General features: G+C 44.1%; 2 protein-coding genes across 2 annotated transcripts in view; one reads left to right on the forward strand and one right to left on the reverse strand.

Moving 5' to 3' along the window:
* Nucleotides 1-5,296, reverse strand: part of LOC310874381 (twinkle mtDNA helicase-like) — a 37,933-nt gene extending 32,637 nt beyond the window's left edge. The window contains exon 1 of the mRNA XM_083787156.1: nt 5,195-5,296. The gene's annotated coding sequence lies outside the window, so the exon portion shown is untranslated. The remainder of the gene's footprint in view (nt 1-5,194) is intronic.
* Nucleotides 5,297-6,749: 1,453 nt separating this feature from the next.
* mrpl43 (mitochondrial ribosomal protein L43) lies at nt 6,750-9,617 on the forward strand (the record flags this gene model as incomplete). The annotated part of the gene is made up of 3 exons (XM_083786822.1): nt 6,750-6,880; nt 7,709-7,815; nt 8,442-9,617. The coding sequence occupies 3 exons, from the start codon at nt 6,750-6,752 to the stop codon at nt 8,648-8,650; spliced, it is 447 nt and encodes a 148-aa protein (XP_083642948.1). The 3' UTR covers nt 8,651-9,617.
* Between the last annotated feature and the right edge of the window lie 12,393 nt (nt 9,618-22,010).

The raw sequence follows: 22,010 nt of genomic DNA on the forward strand, positions 1-22,010 counted from the left end.
CTCTCATAGACCAGATCCAGTAGAACTCTACAGTGGACCTCTCACAGACCAGATCCAGTAGATCACTACAGTGGACCTCTCACAGACCAGATCCAGTAGATCACTACAGTGGACCTCTCATAGACCAGATCCAGTAGAACTCTACAGTGGACCTCTCATAGACCAGATCCAGTAGAACTCTACAGTGGACCTCTCATAGACCAGATCCAGTAGATCACTACAGTGGACCTCTCATAGACCAGATCCAGTAGAACTCTACAGTGGACCTCTCATAGACCAGATCCAGTAGATCACTACAGTGGACCTCTCACAGACCAGATCCAGTAGATCACTACAGTGGACCTCTCATAGACCAGATCCAGTAGAACTCTACAGTGGACCTCTCACAGACCAGATCCAGTAGAACTCTACAGTGGACCTCTCATAGACCAGATCCAGTAGATCACTACAGTGGACCTCTCACAGACCAGATCCAGTAGATCACTACAGTGGACCTCTCATAGACCAGATCCAGTAGATCTCTACAGTGGACCTCTCATAGACCAGATCCAGTAGAGCGTTGAGCTGATATCGAGGCTGCATGTATTCAGTCGTGTTGCAGAGACTCCTCCTCCAGACAACGACAACCTCCAACACATTATAAACACAAGGTAAGAAATAATAAAAAAAGTTGTAATGTAAACAAATAGTGCTAAAATAAAAAAGTGTGACGTAAGTGAGGGACGCTGAATTAAAAGAGTTAAACCCATTCTGACCTGAGATCAGATTCATACGAGGTTTCCACTGGACACACACACTGGTCTGATTAAACCCATTCTGACCTGAGATCAGATTAAAAAAAATGTCTGTTTGAAAATGACAGTTTTCTGAAAAAAGCTATGTTTCCATGTCAGTGGTTCTTTGATTTTTCAAAAATAGCAGACCTACAAGCTCATAGCGCGCCACTCGGTGGCGTGCTATGAGCTTGTAGGTCTGCTATTTTTCAATAGCTAAAGCATAACATGATGCTATAACACCAAAAGGGGTTCCCGTTCAGAATGGGTTAAATGGTTAAGTGGTGCATTTATATAGCACCTTTATCCAAGGCGCTTTACATAGATTGTGCATCAATTCACACACCGATGGTGGAGGAGGAAACCATGCAAGGCACCACCGACCAGCACATCAGGAGCAATTTAGGGGGTTCAGTGTCTTTGCTCAAGGACACTCTGACCCACAGGGTTCAAACTGGCAACCTTGCAGTTACCATCCAGCCATGACTCTACCCCCTGCGCCACATTTGCACTGTGTTTTAAAAAAGGCCAATTTGCTCAGACACACATAAATTACGTAAATTCTCCTTTTCATTGTCACAATGGCAGATGTGACATGAGTTGTGTTGTCACAAAAGCTGTAGGATAGGAGAGGCTAGCTAGCGCCCCTCAAAAAGTAGGTTATAATGAGTTGTAGATAGGGCTGGGCGATATGACAAAATCTCATATCACGATATAGAATTTATTTTATCACGATAACGATATACTCACGATATAGCATATTTTTTACGATACCTATTTTTTTTATCTAAAATAATTGATTTTTGTTCAGGTCGAGTACTTTACTGTACTTGGGCTGTACTGTACTGTACTGTACTGTACTGTACTGTACTGTACTGTACTGTACTGTACTGTACTGTACAAGCTCTCCTCCCTGGCCTCTGTCTGTGTTAGGCTGCACAACAGTGACACTTGGTGGTGACAATAGTTATGCTATTTCCGTGCTCGGATACAGGGACAGGGACACACATAGCTGTCTATAATGGTTGCACCACTCAAAAAACTATTAAATTCACATTATCCAGTCTAATTATATGAATATAATACTGATGCCCTTCCCATGCACAGACAGGCCCAAAGCAAGTACAAAAATATTACAAAATAAAATGTATATAATAATAATTAGAGGCTGAACTCAATTGTTCAGCCTCTGTAGACATTTTTAAAGCACAGCTCAAGACCCACTTCTACTACAACATTGCTTTTAATTGATCTTTTATTTTTTGTTATTCATGTCCTCACTGTATTGCATTACTGCTTGTTTTTTAATGTCGTTGCCTTGCTTTTCTTTTTTTCTCCATTGCTCTGTAAAGCACTTTGAGAGCTGCATTTCATGTCATGAAAGGTGCTATACAAATAAAGTTTTATTAGTATTATTAATAATAATAATTATTATGACAATTAAAAAGAAAAAAGAAAGAAATAAGACGTTGCCATTCAGACACAGATAAGTACAGGCCTGTGTCTGCATTAAATTGGCTTAAGGAAAAAATAAATATCTCATGTCACAGTTTGTCGCTACAGTTGTTTCAGTTCATTTAAGCTCTGTATAGGGAATCAACATGTTCTGTTGTAGTTATAGTTTAGTTTGTTAAAGACGTTGGGCAGCTTAACGATGTTTAATTGACTACAGGCGATAGAGTGAGAGAGAACGCCACCGCGTTGTCAACTCCATGCCCAGCTGTGCATATGGGAAAAGTGGAGGTTTTTCTTTTCCTTTTTTTTGATGATCACAACAAAGTCAGCGTCTTGTGTTGTTGTTGTAAGCTGTTGCTGAATTAAGGACTTTTCAAATGGAATAATTTATTTGGAACAATAAAACAAGACACACACGCAGCAGGAGGACTGCACAGGTAAGAGGAACGTCTTGGAAGAAGTTTGCAGTGCACCCGACGACGGACAAGCTTATTGTTCAACTGTGTAAAACATGCGTGGCTCACGCAATTTATCAATTTGACCCAACATGAAACCTGCATTTATAACAGTGAATGACCGGTTACTTTAGGGCGCGTTCGGAAATAGCGCACTAGGCGCACTGTGCAATGCAAACTGATAGATGAGTTCGCTCTGGTGTGGTATTTCCGAACGTGCCGCTCTGAATCTCGTCAGCCATCATCTCCCTTCATGTAATCAAAACCACTTCCATATCCATACAATGGAATACGTTGCCCCTCTTTTAGGTGCAAGCACCACCTCGGCTTGTGTTGTGGTCGTGTTGGCCTTAGAGTATATAATAGAGAAGACATCCGAAAGGTGTTGGCTCACTGTTTTCAGTGCGCGCGGTGGGCTGCTGGGCATGCCGTATATAAGCGCTGTGACGTAATACTGCCGTAAAGCGAAACGGCGATATAAGCGATATAGCTTTTTTTTCGTGATAGACATTTTCTATCGAAAATACGATATATATCGTCATATCGCCCAGCCCTACAGACAGTTGTTTTCGTCGACTAAAACTAAGACGAAAAATGTTCGTCCACTACCTATTTTCACTGACAAAAAACAACTGGAAACTAAATTAAAACTAAGCTACGATGACTAAAACTAAGACTAAATATACTGACAATTTCGTGGACAAATAAAAACTAGACTAAAATGTTAGGATGGGACTAGTGGACGAGAGACCCAGTATAAGTCATTTTACACTTGTTTGCATGCTGAAAATAAAAAGTGTAAAAACAGTCCTTACGACGGCATCAAGACCCGCCAAAATGCATTTTAGTCGACTAAATCAACTGTAGATTTAGTCGACTAAAATCTTATGACATTTAGTCGACTAAAACTAGACTAACACTAAGACATTCCAGGTGACTAAAATGTGACTAAAACTAAATGAAGTTTCAGTCCAAAGACTATGACTAAACTAAAATAGAAAGACGAAAAGACGAAAAATGTCCGTCGACTACCTTTTTTCCACTGAAGAAACTAAATGAAAACTGTGCTATGATGACTAAAACTAAGACTAAATATACACTTTTTACACTTGCTGAAAACAGCCGATCTACAAGCTCACAACGCGTCGCAGTGCGACGCGTTGTGAGCTTGTAGATCGGCTGTTTTCAGCAAGTGTAAAAACAGTCCTTACGACGGCATCAATGCCCACCAAAATACATTTTAGTCGACTGAATCAACTGTAGATTTAGTCGACTAAAATCTCATGACATTTAGTCGACTAAAACTAGACTAACACCAACACATTCCATCCAGGTGACTAAAATGTGACTAAAACTAAATTAAAACTATTCAAAAGACTATGACTAAAACTAAAATCAAAATTTGCTGCCAAAAACAACACTGCATGGTACACCGTTTCCTTCATACATGAAGTCTTCTATCTCTGCTTCATATACAAGAGACTAATGTCACACACACACACACACACACACACACACACAAGTAGTGGAAATAGCAGATCTACAAGCTCGTGGATGGGCTGTGGTTGTTACTTTCTATAATGATGATGAAATTAAAAAGCAACGCTATTGATTTATTTTTGACATACGAGGTTTCGTTTCCAGCCCAGGACAGCGACAAAATTATCATTTATACAATGTCATCTTCTCATGTTTACTGTACTGCCTGCTGGGTTGTTTGGGGACGGCGCGTGTGTGTGTGTGTGTGTGTGTGTGTGTGTGTGTGTGTGTGTGTGTGTGTGCGCGCGTGCGTGCGTGTGTGTGGCAGGCAGCCAGGGAAATAATCAAAAAATAGAACACGGCACACAGATTATAAATGGGAGAATACATTCGAGCAGCTCAGATATACAGTACACACCACACCAAAACATGTTTAACTACATAGAAGTGTCTATTTGTATGTCTCTAAATGTTTTGATGAATTGAACATGGTGGACCCTGTTGTAAACAAGTGTAATGCTTAATTGGGTCGTCCACTCACAGTTAACAGTCTGTTGTATTGAGTTTGTGCTTGAAATGTACTGTAATTCTGCAAACTGTTAATAATGTTTTCAATCAATCAGCATTGTGAAGTAGACCTGCTACACACACATGCACTACACAATGACATGTTATACTCATTACTCTAAGAGTATTAACCAAAGATATTTAAGCTGTTGAGAGTTTATAAGATGACACCAAATGGACCCTGATTGGCTGATAGTTTCACGTTACGCTCTCGATACTTAAATTGTTAAAAGTTTAACTTAAAACATCTGCATTTATACTTCATTGGAAGGTCAGATAAAAGTAAATGTGCTATATCTCAATCTGGTCTGTTTTCCAAAATATAACATCATATTACATCATTACATGTATGAACACATGTATGAGCATTATATGCATCTCTACAACGCCACGTTACACGAACAGAACTATAATAACTGTATAAAGTGTAGATAAACGTTCATCATTTGATTAATTTCTACTCACACAACAACACAGCGGTGTTACTGCTATCTGCTCCTCCATGCTGTCTCTCTGCGACCCGGGCTTTTCGGTGCGTCTCCAAAAATAAGTCCGTGTGGAAACCGTTGACGAGCAGACCCAGAGGACAGACAATATAATAGTACCGTTTTACAAAACAAACAAATAAATAAATACCAACAAACGTTAACACGTTTCACACACACACACCGCGAGATCAACAACAAAACACACGTTTCAATGTGTATTCTGATAAAGCATAATGTCATGGGAAAAACACAAATAAAGAAAATAATAGCATAGGTTTGCTTTGCAGTCAGAGTTATTAAAAGAAAAATAGTGTACCTGTTTCAGTCCGGAAGCAATTCTCAGACGGACCACATGACTACTGTCATGGCGGCCACCAGTAGCAGCAGTGTGTCTGTCCTCTGATACATTTACTGTAGATTTTGTATTATTAAAGAGAAAACATTCACACTGACTGATCCCTCCGTGGGTTTACAGTTTAGTCTAGGTCTGAAGGACATTCAGTCAGAGGTTGAGGCTTCATCGTGAGTTTCGCCAGAGGTAAGGTGTAAATTACACTACATTACAATTGCTCTTATATGTCTTCATGTTTACTTTATGTAGCTCCGGTTCATAGCTCTAATGCCTTTTTATTAATGCAAAGGCATTAGAGCTATGGATCAGAGCTAGTCTTTATGTATGTAATCTTGTTAATAGTTTTTTTGTGCTATGTCAATGTGTGTAGCGTATAATGTGTTCTGCATAATTATGGCTGCTGAGTCGCAAGACCTAGAATGCCTGTGATCATTTAATTATACTTCGTAAATTTTCATGTATCTCAGGCATAGATGGCTTGCACCGGGTCCTGGTAGAAATGAAAATGTGCGGCCTAAATGTGATGAATGCTCCGTTTGTACTAACCCATTAAATTATTCCAAAGACGTGGAGTGAAATATGGTCCTCTAGTTTTATATCCATGTGAACGTTCTGGCACAAAACGTGTATTTAGTCAATTATCACCACTTTTTCAAGAGATGCACACGGACATCTTTCTCTCCGGGCGAGGGGGGGCCGGAATGATCGATGAACTGATTTTACAAATATGTCCTGTTTACTGCAGACGTCATCACCAATTGACCAGGGAAACACAAAAGTTTGCAGTCACACAATTGGCAGGTGGTGTGATTAATTACCCATCGCAAAGCACCTGCACATTTGATCGCGCCACTCGGTAGCTTGTAGAACTGCTATTTTTAAATAGCTAAAGCACGACATAGTGCTAACACCAAAATGGGTCCCCGGTCAGAATGGGTTAAATAAATACATAATTAGCGAGTGACTGCGCACATCTGTAGGAACCGATAGTTAGAATCGAAGTTGAATTACTGTAACGGGTACCATGGAAAGTAGGCAGACAACTCACCCCTTGCAATGTCAGAAAGTGTCCAGTATTCCCTGGAACCTCAACCTCAACAAGGACCACTGGTGTTCCCCAGACCACTGGTTGAATAATGTATAATTAACAGCTGTTGTTTGTATTCCTAGTTGTGCCACCATGACAGCCAGAGGCACCGCCAGTCGCTTCCTGCAGAGCGTGCTCCACAACGGGGTGGGTCGATACGTCAGTCAGCTCAAGAGGGTCTCCATCTGCTTCTGTAAGAAGAACCCAGCCTCTCGAGGGGCCCGGTGAGTACTGTTCAATACCCATTTAGACCTGAGGCCCATTCAAAAAAATGTCTATTAACCCATTCTGACCTGAGATCAGATTCATACGAGGTTTCCACTGGACACACACTGGTCTGATTAAAAGAAATGTCTTCTAAATCCTGACAGTTTTTCTGAAAAGCCCATGTTTCTATGTCAGGTGGTGCTCAACCTTTTTCATGTCAAGGACCCCCAGAATTATCTGTAATTTGGCTGCGGGCCCCCGATATGAAATTATGTAATTCCAGGGACCCCCCCCCCAGAAGCAAAGATGAGATTTCAAAACATTTGCGCCACATTTTCACAGATTTTTCAAAAATAGCAGACCTACAAGCTTGAGTGAGCTTGTAGATCTGCTATTTTTCAATAGCTAAAGTATAACATAATGCTTAACAGTTTGTAAATGGTACAAAGTGGTACGATTATACAATGCATATGCTGCTTGTTATACTGTATATTGTCTGAAATAATCACTAAAAGTAGGGTTGTCCAGATCCGTTCACGTGATCGGAAATCGGGGCCGATCGATCACGTCGTTTTCAAGTGATCGGAATCGGATCGGGAGCAAAGAAAACATGATCAGGACATCCTTGTATCAATATAATATCCATATCATGATATTAGACATTGTCTGTGATTTAGGATATTGTACTATTGTGATATGGCATAAATATATAAATATCGGAGCGGGAAAAATCGGTATTGCAGATGCTCAAAATCAAATGATCGGGAGCAGAAGAATATTTACAAGCTTGTAGGTTTAGTATTTTCAGGGTCTGGATTAACGTTATTCTCTGGTGTTCTCGGCAGGGAGTTCATCGAGGAAGGAGTGGTGGATTACGCCAGGAGGAACCCTGGCACCGTGGTGTACGTGTCTCCTCAGACCTCGGGGGCTCCAAAGCTCCTCGCTGAATACCGTAAGTAAAGAAACGCATACGTTTAGGGTGATTATTTCTCCCCTTGCATTATACCAACCGGTATTGTGTTTCATGTCGTGGAAAAACGTGTAAGGATCTTCTCCCTTCTGGCTCCAAAATTGTGGAATGCACTTCCCATTGCAGTCAGAACTGCAGCATCACTCCCAATCTTCCGCCGTAGTCTGAAAACCCACCTTTTTAGACTCCATCATGGCCCATAGCACTTACCCTACCCCCTTAGATAGCATTTCTGTAGACTTAGATAGCATCTGATACAGACTTATAGCATGTTATGTAGACGGCACTATAATTGCATTGTATATAGTCATAGCACGCCATAGTACATATGTATAGCATATAGTAGTGTATATAGTTTATATGTATAGTCTCATAATATAGATATTCCACTGTTACTTTCTTAGCTTACGCATGTTTTATGATAAATGCTTTTGTGATGTATTTCCAATGCTTTTGTTCTTGATTATTGTAAATCGCTCTGGATTAAGAGCGTCTGCTAAATGCCTAAATTGTAAGGATCGTACATTCGTGGAATGAGCAACACAGACATTATTTAGCGTTACTTATGTCGAAAATAAGTCTTTCTCTGTGGCGCCCCCTGCCTGCAGTGAACGGCAGCGTGAAGGAGGTCCCCATCGACAACAAGACGTCGCTGCAGATCGGCCAGCTCGTCACCAAGCTGAGCGATCAGTCTGGCCTGGAGGTCGTCCGCATCCGGAAGCCTTTCCACACGGACAACCCCAGCATCCAGGGGCAGTGGCACCCCTTCACCAACAGACCACCGTCCATAGGCCCCATCAAACCACAGACACAATAACTCACCAACACAGACCACCTTCCATAGGCCCCATCAAACCACAGACACAATAACTCAACCAACAGACCCCCTTCCATAGGCCCCCATCAAACCACAGACACAATAACTCAACCAACAGACCACCTTCCATAGGCCCCCATCAAACCACAGACACAATAACTCACCAACACAGACCACCTTCCATAGGCCCCCATCAAACCACAGACACAATAACTCAACCAACAGACCCCCTTCCATAGGCCCCCATCAAACCACAGACACAATAACTCAACCAACAGACCCCCTTCCATAGGCCCCCATCAAACCACAGACACAATAACTCAACCAACAGACCACCTTCCATAGGCCCCCATCAAACCACAGACACAATAACTCACCAACACAGACCACCTTCCATAGGCCCCCATCAAACCACAGACACAATAACTCAACCAACAGACCCCCTTCCATAGGCCCCCATCAAGCCACAGACACAATAACTCAACCAACAGACCACCGTCCATAGGCCCCATCAAACCACAGACACAATAACTCAACCAACAGACCCCCCTTCCATAGGCCCCCATCAAACCACAGGCACAATAACTCAACCAACAGACCCCCTTCCATAGGCCCCCATCAAACCACAGACACAATAACTCACCAACACAGACCACCGTCCATAGGCCCCATCAAACCACAGACACAATAACTCAACCAACAGACCCACCTTCCATAGGCCCCATCAAACCACACACACAATAACTCAACCAACAGACCACCTTCCATTCTAAAAGTGTCTTCTACATCCTGACAGTTTTCTGCAAAAAGCTATGTGTCTATGTCAGTGGTTCTTCGATTTTTCAAAAAATAGCAGACCTACACGCTCGTAGCGCGCCACTCGGTGGCGCGCTAGGAGCTTGTAGATCTGCTATTTTTCAATAGCTAAAGCATAACATGATGCTATAACACCAAAATGGGTTCCCGTTCAGAATGGGTTAAATAACAGATTCAAAGTGACGCGCTATGAGCTTGTACAGCCACAGTATAAAAAAAAAATCATGCTTTTTTTTAGCTCAAATCTAAAATGACCACAAATGCTTTCCCTGCTTAGAGACACTGAATGTTGTGTTGTGTTTTAGTGATGCGTGTGTACTTGATTTGAACGTCAGTATTCCGGTATTAACATGTAGAGTACCCGGTAATCACGTATAATAGCCTATTTCTTTTTTTTCTTTTGCTTTGTAAAAACATTAAATAAACCTCATTATTTATATATAATTAATGTAAATCTTTCTTTGTTCTTGTGCCGGTGAAACCCTCGTCAAACGTGTCTGTGTTGCCCACTGGCTCACCTGCTAGCTGTGTTGTTTTTGGCAGCAAATTTCTATTTTAGTTTAAGTCGTTGTCTCTTGAATAGTTTTCACTTAGTTTTAGTCTCTTGAATAGTTTTCACTTAGTTTTAGTCACCTGGAATGTTCTAGTGTTTAGTCTAGTTTTAGTCGACTAGATGTCATGCGATTTTAGTCGACTAAATCTACAGTTGATTTAGTCGACTAAAATGTGTTTTGACAGGCCTTGATGTCGTTGTAATGACATATTTTACACTTTGGTTGCATGCTGAAAATAGCAGATCTACAATCTCTTTGATTGTATATCTGCTATTTTCAGCATGCAACCCAGCATAAAACTGGATCTCTTGTCCACTATAGTCCCTTACTAACATTTTAGTCTAGTTTTTATTTGTTGACGAAATTGTCAGTATATTTAGTCTTAGTTTTAGTCATCATAGATTCGTTTTTATTTAGTTTTAGTCAGTGAAAAAAGGTAGTCGACGAACATTCATCGTCTTAGTTTTAGTCGACGAAAACAACACTGTATATGCAAATAAGTAATTTAGTCACTAAAGCACTCATAAGTAGAGTGTATAAAAAAAGCACAGCTTTTACCTCTGCGATGTAAGTATAACGTATCGAGGAGAAATGTGATATACACACATTCATTAAAGGTACACAATAATTCAGGAACTAATGAATAATGGTCCAGATTAGATCCGTTTGTGTTAATATATCCATTCAATGTATATACATACAGGATACAGACTGTAGGCTACGTGTAGTCAAAGAGTTTGTCAAATCTTTGTATAAATACTTGGATTTTTCTATTCAGACAAACCGTGACTACACTGTTCTTCCAGCAGGGGGCAGTAACGGCACGTGATAAAAACCCCTAAACTCATTTTAGTTTTGGGTGATCAATACATTGACACGTGAGTTTCAACTACTGGCAGTGGTGGAAAGTAACTAGGTACTTTTACTTAAGTACTGTTCTTAAGTACAATTTTGAGGTATTTGTGCTTTACTTAAGTATTTCCAATTGTTGCCTCTGTGGGGGGTATTTATATGCAAATATCATGACCAATGGCATTGAAATGGCATTGCAATGAACATCACTGATGACGTTTAGGTGAAAAAAGAACAGAAAAATAAATAAAAAGTAATTCATTAAAATAAAATTGTTGCTAAAAAGCAACCCTGGGTCTTAGAGGGTTAAAGGTCAAAGTATGACATCATTTTCAGCCTGTCCCATAATGGAAAGGTGTCCTGTGTGATATCTATTAGGGAGAAAAAAGATAAGATGTCCATATTGATGTACGTACTGTCAATTTGTCATAAGATTCTAAAACTTAACAGTGTAATTGACAACCACTTTGATCTATAGCCTACATTTCAGTCAGTGTGATTGAATTATTTTTCTTTTTTTAATATATATATTTTTTTTTTATCCCACGATTTTGTAACCCATTTTTCACCCCTGTGTCAATCATCTAATGTGACCCTGGGCTCTACACACCCTCCACCAACCTAGTCCCCATATATGGGGGACAAGGGGAGAGCAACGGACTTGAACTCATGCTTCCTTCATGCCTGAGTGTCCAAGTTGCAGAGGGGGGAGTTTCCCTGGTTGGACGTATAGCGCGTGGAAGGAACACGTTATTCCAACCAGTTCCTTTCCCCTCCATCAGGCGCCCCGGCTGGCCAGGGGGAGGCAGTTTAGAGACCAGGATTACTGCATGTTTTTTTGTGAGGGTACACAGGGATAACATGTGAGGGTACCTACCCTATAGGGGACACGGGGAGAACATGTGAGGGTACCTACCCTAGGGGTCACGGGGAGAACATGCAAACTCCACACAGAAAGGCCCTTTCGCCAACCCCGCCTTCGGGTATGGGCACTGATGACGCGGAGGAGGAAACATGCCGCCAGCACCCACAGCGTCCCGAGCGGGAATCGAACCCAGGACCTGATTGAATTTAATTGAATTGAGAGAATAAAAAATCAACAAACAGAAATCACACCCGTGTGAAGTGAGGGGCGCTCTTATCATCGTACATCATCATGTATCGTGTATAATAACATGTCGATTTGCTCGTCCACATATGACGTACATTCTCCATTCATTGTCAATGGGAATTTAATATTTGTGTAAGACGAAAATCTACAGTAGAACCACTACTTCTTCGCCTGGAAAGGAGCCAGCTTATAGGTGGTTCTGGCATCTGGTTAGGATGCCTCTCGGGCGTCTCCTTAGGGAGGTCCTCGAGGCACGTCCCACTGGGAGGAGACCCCCGGGTCAGACCAAGGACCACGTCCCACTGGGAGGAGACCCCGGGGCAGACCAAGGATCACGTCCCACTGGGAGGAGACCCCGGGGCAGACCAAGGATCACGTCCCACTGGGAGGAGACCCCGGGGCAGACCAAGGATCACGTCCCACTGGGAGGAGACCCCGGGGCAGACCAAGGATCACGTCCCACTGGGAGGAGACCCCGGGGCAGACCAAGGATCACGTCCCACTGGGAGGAGACCCCGGTGCAGACCAAGGATCACGTCCCACTGGGAGGAGACCCCCGGGTCAGACCAAGGACCACGTCCCACTGGGAGGAGACCCCGGGGCAGACCAAGGATCACGTCCCACTGGGAGGAGACCCCGGGGCAGACCAAGGATCATGTCCAAGGATCTCAACAAGATGTCTTGTTGGCAGGATGCCCACAAGATCATGTTACTTATTTATTCCGTTGCTGTTGGTTGTCATGGCTGCCAGTTCCCACCTGATGTCGTGTGGGAGTTCGGACTGATCCAGACAGCACTGGATAACCGTTAGCTTGCATAACGTCTTCAGAGTAGGACTCAGGTCTAAGATGTACGAGTAACCTCCATGTCCAAAGAGGATGATGCGTTCTCCCACAATGCAACAGCACATACCAGCCATTGGACCCGGGCCTTTCCCTTTAGGCTCCACCTTCTTCCAGGAGAAGGTCTCTGGACTGAATTTCCACATATCATTGAAGGTCTGATCCCTGTTGCCAAATATGTAGAGCTCTCCATTGTAGGTAAAGGCTGAATGATGGTAGAGTCCTTCTGGAAGAAGTTGTGCAGAAGGTGTGCTCATCCAGAGGTCGGTCTCTGTGTCAAACACTCTGATGGTGTTGTTGTACCGACCCCCCATACAGCCCCCAAATACAAACATCTTTGTCCCAATGATGGTAGCAGAGTGAAACCGTGAAGCAGGAGGTGGAGTTCCTCTGGTGTTAATTAAGGACCAGACCATTGTGCTGGTGTCCAACTTGTACATGTCATTAGTGACTCCAGTCAGCCCTGTGTCTCCTCCATGGATAAACATGACCTTCCCCAACACACAGGCTGAGTGGTACGTCCTCTCCTCTGGAACAGCTCCAGAAACCCTGCTGGGTTTCAACCACATGTGGGCGTCCACATCAAATGCATAAAGCTCATTGTAGTACTCCCCTCCAAAGACCCCTCCCCAGATGTAGACTGTATCTTCTACCAGCACAGCTGTGTGGTTGAAGCGCATGGATGGAACCTCAAGGTGACCGTCTCCTCTTCCAGGACTCACTGGAGGTAACTTCTTCCAGCATAAAGACATTGTGTTGAAGACATGGACATCAATCAACTGATCCTTGTTGTAGCTCCATCCAACACAGTCACCTCCAAAGGAATAAAGCTGGTTCCTCACTGCTACAGACACCTGAAAGACTCGCTTTGGTCCTCCTGCTTTGGAAACGGTCCAAGAAAACATCACCTTCTCTGTCTGTCTGTCTGTCTGTCTGTCTGTCTGTCTGTCTGTCTGTCTGTCTGTCTGTCTGTCTGTCTGTCTGTCTGTCTGTCTGTCTGTCTGTCTGGGCGTCTACTGTAATTTCAACCCGGTTCATCATCTTATATATTCTGGTGTGACATCACACACACAACACAAACTTTCCATGCACGTCAATCTACACTCGTGGCTCGTAGCGCGCCACCGCGTAGGTCTGCTATTTTTGAAAAATCGAAGAGCGACTGACATAGAATATTTCTTTTAGAATCTGATCTTAGGTCAGAATGAAGACTGTCAGGATGTAGAAGACATTTTTTGAATCTGATCTCAGGTCAGAATGAAAACTGTCAGGATGTAGAAGAAATTTTTTTAGAATCTGATCTCAGGTCAGAATGAAAACTGTCAGGATGTAGAAGACATTTTTAGAATCTGATCTCAGGTCAGAATGGGCTAAATACGGTAACGTCAACTCAATTAACCCATTCTACACGGTAACCCATTTTGGTGTTAGCATCATGTTATGCTTTAGCTATTGAAAAATAGCAGATCTACAAGCTCCATGGTACCCGTTACAGTAATTCAATTTCGATTCTAACTATCGGTTCCTACAGACGTGCGCAGTCACTCGCTAATTATGTATTTATTTAACAGCAAAATCCGGTGAAACACTGTTGTAAGTAAGGAGTAGAGCGTGTGTGTGTGTGTGTGTGTGTGTGTGTGTGTGTGTGTGTATGGCAGTGCTCCTCAGTCAGATAGGCTTTATTTTGTTATTGTCATAATGTGTTATTGTTACTCGTATTCTCACTCAACTCTCACCCCGAGACAACTCACCCCCGAAAGTGAAGACGTCTCACCTGGGTGAGATGTCTGGTGAGTTGTCCGGACTTTCGGGGTGAGATGTCCAGACCACTCACTTGGAGGTGGACAAAGGGTGAGTTGTCTTGTTACCGTTCCAGGTGGTCCCCATGCTAAATGGAGAGTTGGTAACCAAAGGGACCCTTATTAGATCTGTAACTCTAGAGGGCGTATTATTATTATTATTATTATAAAAGTATTATTATTAAATTATTGTTGAACGTTGACGTTTAGGTGAAAAAAGAACAGAAGAAAGAAAATAATTAATTAAAATACAATTGTTGCTAAAAAGCAACCCTGGGTCTTAGAGGGTTAAAGGTCAAAGTATGACATCATTTTCAGCCTGTCCCATAATGGAAACTGACATTCCCTCAAGGTGTCCTGTGTGACAAGTTATTATCTATTAGGGAGAAAAAAGATAAGATGTCCATATTGATGTACGTACTGTCAATTTGTCATAAGATTCTAAAACTTAATAGTGTAGGCTAATTGACAACCACTTTGATCTATAGCCTACATTTCAGTCAGTGTGATTGAATTATTTTTCTTTTTTTTATATATATATATTTTTTTTATCCCACGATTTTGTAACCCATTTTTCACCCATGTGTCAATCATCTAATGTGACCCTGGGCTCTACACACCCTCCACCAACCTAGTCCCCATATATGGGGGACAAGGGGAGACCAACCTAGTCCCCATATATGGGGGACAAGGGGAGACCAACCTAGTCCCCATATATGGGGGACAAGGGGAGAGCAACGGACTTGAACTCATGCTTCCTTCATGCCTGAGTGTCCAAGTTGCTCCTTTACACCTGACAGGGGGGAGTTTCCCTGGTTGGACGTAGCGCGTGGAAGGAACACGTTATTCCAACCAGTTCCTTTCCCCTCCATCAGGCGCCCCGGCTGGCCAGAGGGAGGCAGTTTAGTGACCAGGATTACTGTTTTTTGTGAGGGTACCTACCCTAGGGGACACGGGGAGAACATGCAAACTCCACACAGAAAGGCCCTTTCGCCAACCCCGCCTTCGGGTATGGGCACTGATGACGCGGAGAAGGAAACACACCGCCAGCACCCACAGCGCCCCGAGCGGGAATCGAACCCAGGACCTGATTGAATTTAATTGAATTGAGAGAATAAAGAATCAACAAACAGAAATCACACCAGTGTGAAGTGAGGGGCGCTCGTATCATCATACATCATCATGTATCGTGTATAATAACATGTCGATTTGCTCGTCCACATATGACGTACATTCTCCATTCATTGTCAATGGGAATTCAATATTTGTGTAAGACGAAAATCTACAGTAGAACAACTGCTTCTTCGCCTGGAAAGGAGCAGCTTATAGGTGGTTCTGGCATCTGGTTAGGATGCCTCTCGGGCGTCTCCTTAGGGAGGTCCCTGAGGCACGTCCCACTGGGAGGAGACCCCGGGGCAGATCAAGGACCACGTCCCACTGGGAGGAGACCCCGGGGCAGACCAAGGATCACGTCCCACTGGGAGGAGACCCCGGGGCAGACCAAGGATCACGTCCCACTGGGAGGAGACCCCGGGGCAGACCAAGGACCACATCCCACTGGGAGGAGACCCCGGGGCAGACCAAGGACCACGTCCCACTGGGAGGAGACCCCGGGGCAGACCAAGGACCACGTCCCACTGGGAGGAGACCCCGGGCAGACCAAGGACCACGTCCCACTGGGAGGAGACCCCGGGCAGACCAAGGATCATGTCCAAGGATCTCAACAAGATGGCTTGTTGGCAGGATGCCAACAAGGTCATGTTACTTATTTATTCCGTTGCTGTTGGTTGTCATGGCTGCCAGTTCCCACCTGATGTTGTGTGGGAGTTCGGACTGATCCAGACAGCACTGGATAACCGCTAGCTTGCATAACGTCTTCAGAGTAGGACTCAGGTCTAAGATGTACGAGTATCCTCCATGTCCAAAGAGGATGATGCGTTCTCCCACAATGCAACAGCACATACCATCCATTGGACCCGGGCCTTTCCCTTTGGGCTCCACATTCTTCCAGGAGAAGGTCTCTGGGCTGAATTTCCACATATCATTGAAGGTCTGATCCCTGTTGCCAAATATGTAGAGCTCTCCATTGTAGGTAAAGGCTGAATGAGCTCCGCGTCCTCCTGGTAGAGGCTGTGCTGAAGGTGTGTTCATCCAGAGGTCGGTCTCTGTGTCAAACACTCTGATGGTGTTGTTGTACGGACCCCCCATATAGCCCCCAAATACAAACATCTTTGTCCCAATGATGGTAGCAGAGTGACACCATGAAGCAGGAGGTGGTGTTCCTCTGGTGTTAATTGAAGACCAGACCATTGTGCTGGTGTCCAACTTGTACATGTCATTAGTATATCCAGTCTGGGTGTCTCCTCCATAGATAAACATGACCTTCCCCAACACACAGGCTGAGTGGCCCCTCCTCTCCTCTGGAACAGCTCCAGAAACCCTGCTGGGTTTCAACCACATGTGGGCGTCCACATCAAATGCATAAAGCTCATTGTAGTACTCTTCCCAGTGGCCTCCCCAGATGTAGACTGTATCTTCTACCAACACAGCTGTGTGGCCGCCACGCCTGGATGGAACCTCCATGTGACCGTCTCCTCTTCCAGGACTCACTGGAGGTAACTTCTTCCAGCATAAAGACATTGTGTTGAAGACATGGACATCCATCTGTTTCTTGTAGCTCCATCCATCACAGTAGCCTCCAAAGGAATAAAGCTGGTTCCTCACTGCTACAGATGCATGATATGCTCGCTTTGGTCCTCCTGTTTTGGAAACGGACCAAGAAAACATCACCTTGTCTGTCTGTCTGTCTGTCTGTCTGTCTGTGTCTGTCTGTCTGTCTGTCTGTCTGTCTCTGCGTCTACTGTAATTTCAACCCGGTTCATCATAAATGGTAAATGGTGCATTTATATAGCGCCTCTTATATATTCTGGTGTGACATCACACACACAACACAAACTGTTTCCATGCACGTCAATCTACAGCTCATAGCGCGCCACCGAGTGGCGCGCTATGAGCTTGTAGGTCTGCTATTTTTTTTTTTTTTTTAAGTAAATTTTATTCAAAGAGTTGGATCATGAAAAATCGAAGAGCGACTGACATAGAAGACATTTTTTTAGAATCTGATCTCAGGTCAGAATGAAAACTGTCAGGATAGTAGAAGACGTTTTGACATTTTTTAGAATCTGATCTCAGGTCAGAATGAAAACTGTCAGGATGTAGAAGACATTTTTTTAGAATCTGATCTCAGGTCAGAATGAAAACTGGCAGGATGTAGAAGACATTTTTTTAGAATCTGATCTCAGGTCAGAATGGGCTAAATACGGTAACGTCAACTCAATTAACCCATTCTGAACGGGAACCCATTTTGGTGTTAGCATCATGTTATGCTTTAGCTATTGAAAAATAGCAGATCTACAAGCTCCATGGTACCCGTTACAGTAATTCAATTTCAATTCTAACTATCGGTTCCTACAGACGTGCGCAGTCACTCGCTAATTATGTATTTATTTAACAGCAAAATCCGGTGAAACACTGTTGTAAGTAAGGAGTAGAGCGTGTGTGTGTGTGTGTGTGTGTGTGTGTGTGTGTGTGTGTGTATGGCAGTGCTCCTCAGTCAGATAGGCTTTATTTTGTTATTGTCATAATGTGTTATTGTTACTCGTATTCTCACTCAACTCTCACCCCGAGACAACTCACCCCCGAAAGTGAAGACATCTCACCTGGGTGAGATGTCTGGGTGAGTTGTCCGGACTTTCGGGGTGAGATGTCCAGACAACTCACTTGGAGGTGGACAAAGGGTGAGTTGTCTTGTTACCGTTCCAGGTGGTCCCCATGCTAAATGGAGAGTTGGTAACCAAAGGGACCCTTATTAGATCTGTAACTCTAGAGGGCGTATTATTATTATTATTATTATTATAAAAGTATTATTATTAAATTATTGTTGAACGTTGACGTTTAGGTGAAAAAAGAACAGAAGAAAGAAAATAATTAATTAAAATACAATTGTTGCTAAAAAGCAACCCTGGGTCTTAGAGGGTTAAAGGTCAAAGTATGACATCATTTTCAGCCTGTCCCATAATGGAAAGGTGTCCTGTGTGACATAGCCTTATAAGGTGTCCTGTGTGACATAGCCTTATAAGGTGTCCTGTGTGACATAGCCTTATAAGGTATTATCTATTAGGGAGAAAAAAGATAAGATGTCCATATTGATGTACGTACTGTCAATTTGTCATAAGATTCTAAAACTTAACAGTGTAATTGACAACCACTTTGATCTATAGCCTATACATTTCAGTCAGTGTGATTGAATTATTTTTCTTTTTTTATATATATATTTTTTTATCCCACGATTTTGTAACCCATTTTTCACCCCTGTGTCAATCATCTAATGTGATTTTGGGCTCTACACACCCTCCACCAACCTAGTCCCCATATATGGGGGACAAGGGGAGAGCAACGGACTTGAACTCCTGCTTCCTTCATGCCTGAGTGTCCAAGTCACTCCTTTACACCTGACAGGGGGGAGTTTCCCTGGTTGGACGTAGCGCGTGGAAGGAACACGTTATTCCAACCAGTTCCTTTCCCCTCCATCAGGCGTCCCGGCTGGCCAGGGGGAGGCAGTTCAGAGACCAGGATTACTGCATGTTTTTTGTGAGGGTACCTACCCTAGGGGACACGGGGAGAACATGTGAGGGTACCTACCCTATAGGGGACACGGGGAGAACATTGAGGGTACCTACCCTAGGGGACACGGGGAGAACATGTGAGGGTACCTACCCTAGGGGACACGGGGAGAACATGTGAGGGTACCTACCCTATAGGGGACACGGGGAGAACATTGAGGGTACCTACCCTAGGGGACACGGGGAGAACATGTGAGGGTACCTACCCTAGGGGACACGGGGAGAACATGTGAGGGTACCTACCCTAGGGGACACGGGGAGAACATGTGAGGGTACCTACCCTAGGGGACACGGGGAGAACATGTGAGGGTACCTACCCTAGGGGACACGGGGAGAACATGCAAACTCCACACAGAAAGGCCCTTTCGCCAACCCCGCCTTCGGGTATGGGCACTGATGACGCGGAGGAGGAAACACGCCAGCCAGCACCCACAGCGCCCCGAGCGGGACTCGAACCCAGGACCTGATTGAATTTAATTGAATTGAGAGAATAAAAAATCACACCCGTGTGAAGTGAGGGGCACTCATATCATCGTACATCATCATGTATCGTGTATAATAACATGTCGATTTGCTCATCCACATATGACGTACATTCTCCATTCATTGTCAATGGGAATTTAATATTTGTGTAAGATGAAAATCTACAGTAGAACCACTGCTTCTTCGCCTGGAAAGGAGCCAGCTTAGGTGGTTCTGGCATCTGGTTAGGATGCCTCTCGGGCATCTGGTTAGGATGCCTCTCGGGCGTCTCCTTAGGGAGGTCCCTGAGGCACGTCCCACTGGGAGGAGACCCTGGGGGAGACCAAGGATCACGTGCCAATGGGAGGAGACCCCGGGGCAGACCAAGGATCATGTCCCACTGGGAGGAGACCCCGGGGGGCAGACCAAGGATCACGTCCCACTGGGAGGAGACCCCGGGCAGACCAAGGATCATGTCCAAGGATCTCAACAAGATGTCTTGTTGGCAGGATGCCAACAAGATCATATTACTTATTTATTCCGTTGCTGTTGGTTGTCATGGCTGCCAGTTCCCACCTGATGTCGTGTGGGAGTTCGGACTGATCCAAACCGTACTGGATAACCGTTAGCTTGCATAACGTCTTCAGAGTAGGACTCAGGTCTAAGATGTACGAGTCATCAGTGAGTATGTGATCTCCATGTCCAAAGAAGATGATGCGTTCTCCCACCATGCAACAGCACATACCAGCCATTGGACCCGGGCCTTTCCCTTTGGGCTCAACCTTCTTCCAGGAGAAGGTCTCTGGACTGAATTTCCACAGATCATTGAAGCTCTGATCCCTGTTGCCAAATATGTAGAGCTCTCCATTGTAGGTAAAGGCTGAATGACAGTAGAGTCCTTCTGGAAGAAGCTGTGCAGAAGGTGTGCTCATCCAGAGGTCGGTCTCTGTGTCAAACACTCTGATGGTGCTGTGGTAGCCCCCGAATACAAACATCTTTGTTCCAATGATGGTAGCAGAGTGACACCATGAAGCAGGAGGTGGAGTTCCTCTGGTGTTAATTAAAGACCAGACCATTGTGCTGGTGTCCAACTTGTACATGTCATTAGTCGATCTAGTCAGCTTGGTGTCTCCTCCATGGATAAACATGACCTTCCCCAACACACAGGCTGAGTGGCCACTCCTCTCCTCTGGAACAGCTCCAGAAACCCTGCTGGGTTTCAACCACATGTGGGCGTCCACATCAAATGCATAAAGCTCATTGTAGTACTCCACTCCCCAGTGGCCTCCCCAGATGTAGACTGTATCTTCTACCAGCACAGCTGTGTGGCCGCCACGCATGGATGGAGCCTCAAGGTGACCGTCTCCTCTTCCAGGACTCACTGGAGGTAACTTCTTCCAGCATAAAGACATTGTGTTGAAGACATGGACATCCAACTGAATCTTGTTGTAGTTCCATCCACCACAGTCACCTCCAAAGGAATAAATCTGGTTCCTCACTGCTACAGACGCCTGAAAGACTCGCTTTGGTCCTCCTGTTTTGGAAACGGTCCAAGAAAACATCACCTTCTCTCTGTCTGTCTGTCTGTCTGTCTGTCTGTCTGTCTGTCTGTCTGTCTGTCTGTCTGTCTGTCTGTCTGTCTGTCTGTCTGTCTGTCTGTCTGTCTGTCTGTCTCGGCGTCTACTGTAATTTCAACCCGGTTCATCATCTTATATATTCTGGTGTGACATCACACACACAACACAAACTGTTTCCATGCACGTCAATCTACACTCGTGGCTCGTAGCGCGCCACCGCGTAGGTCTGCTATTTTTGAAAAATCGAAGAGCGACTGACATAGAATATTTTTTTCAGAATCTGATCTCAGGTCAGAATGAAGACTGTCAGGATGTAGAAGACATTTAGAATCTGATCTCAGGTCAGAATGAAAACTGTCAGGATGTAGAAGACATTTTTTTAGAATCTGATCTCAGGTCAGAATGAAAACTGTCAGGATGTAGAAGACATTTTTAGAATCTGATCTCAGGTCAGAATGGGCTAAATACGGTAACGTCAACTCAATTAACCCATTCTGAACGGTAACCCATTTTGGCACTGAGTGCCGCGCTATGAGCTTGTACATCTGCTATTTGTCAATAGCTAAAAGGATAACATAATGCTTAAAACACCAAAAGGGGTTCCCGCCATGAATGGGATAAACTTGGGTGGTTATTATTGGTGCATGCCGATAATAAGATGGCAA

Source organism: Protomyctophum parallelum, assembly GCF_964188405.1.
Source record: "Protomyctophum parallelum genome assembly, chromosome: 17".
Classification (NCBI taxonomy): Eukaryota; Metazoa; Chordata; class Actinopteri; order Myctophiformes; family Myctophidae; genus Protomyctophum; species Protomyctophum parallelum.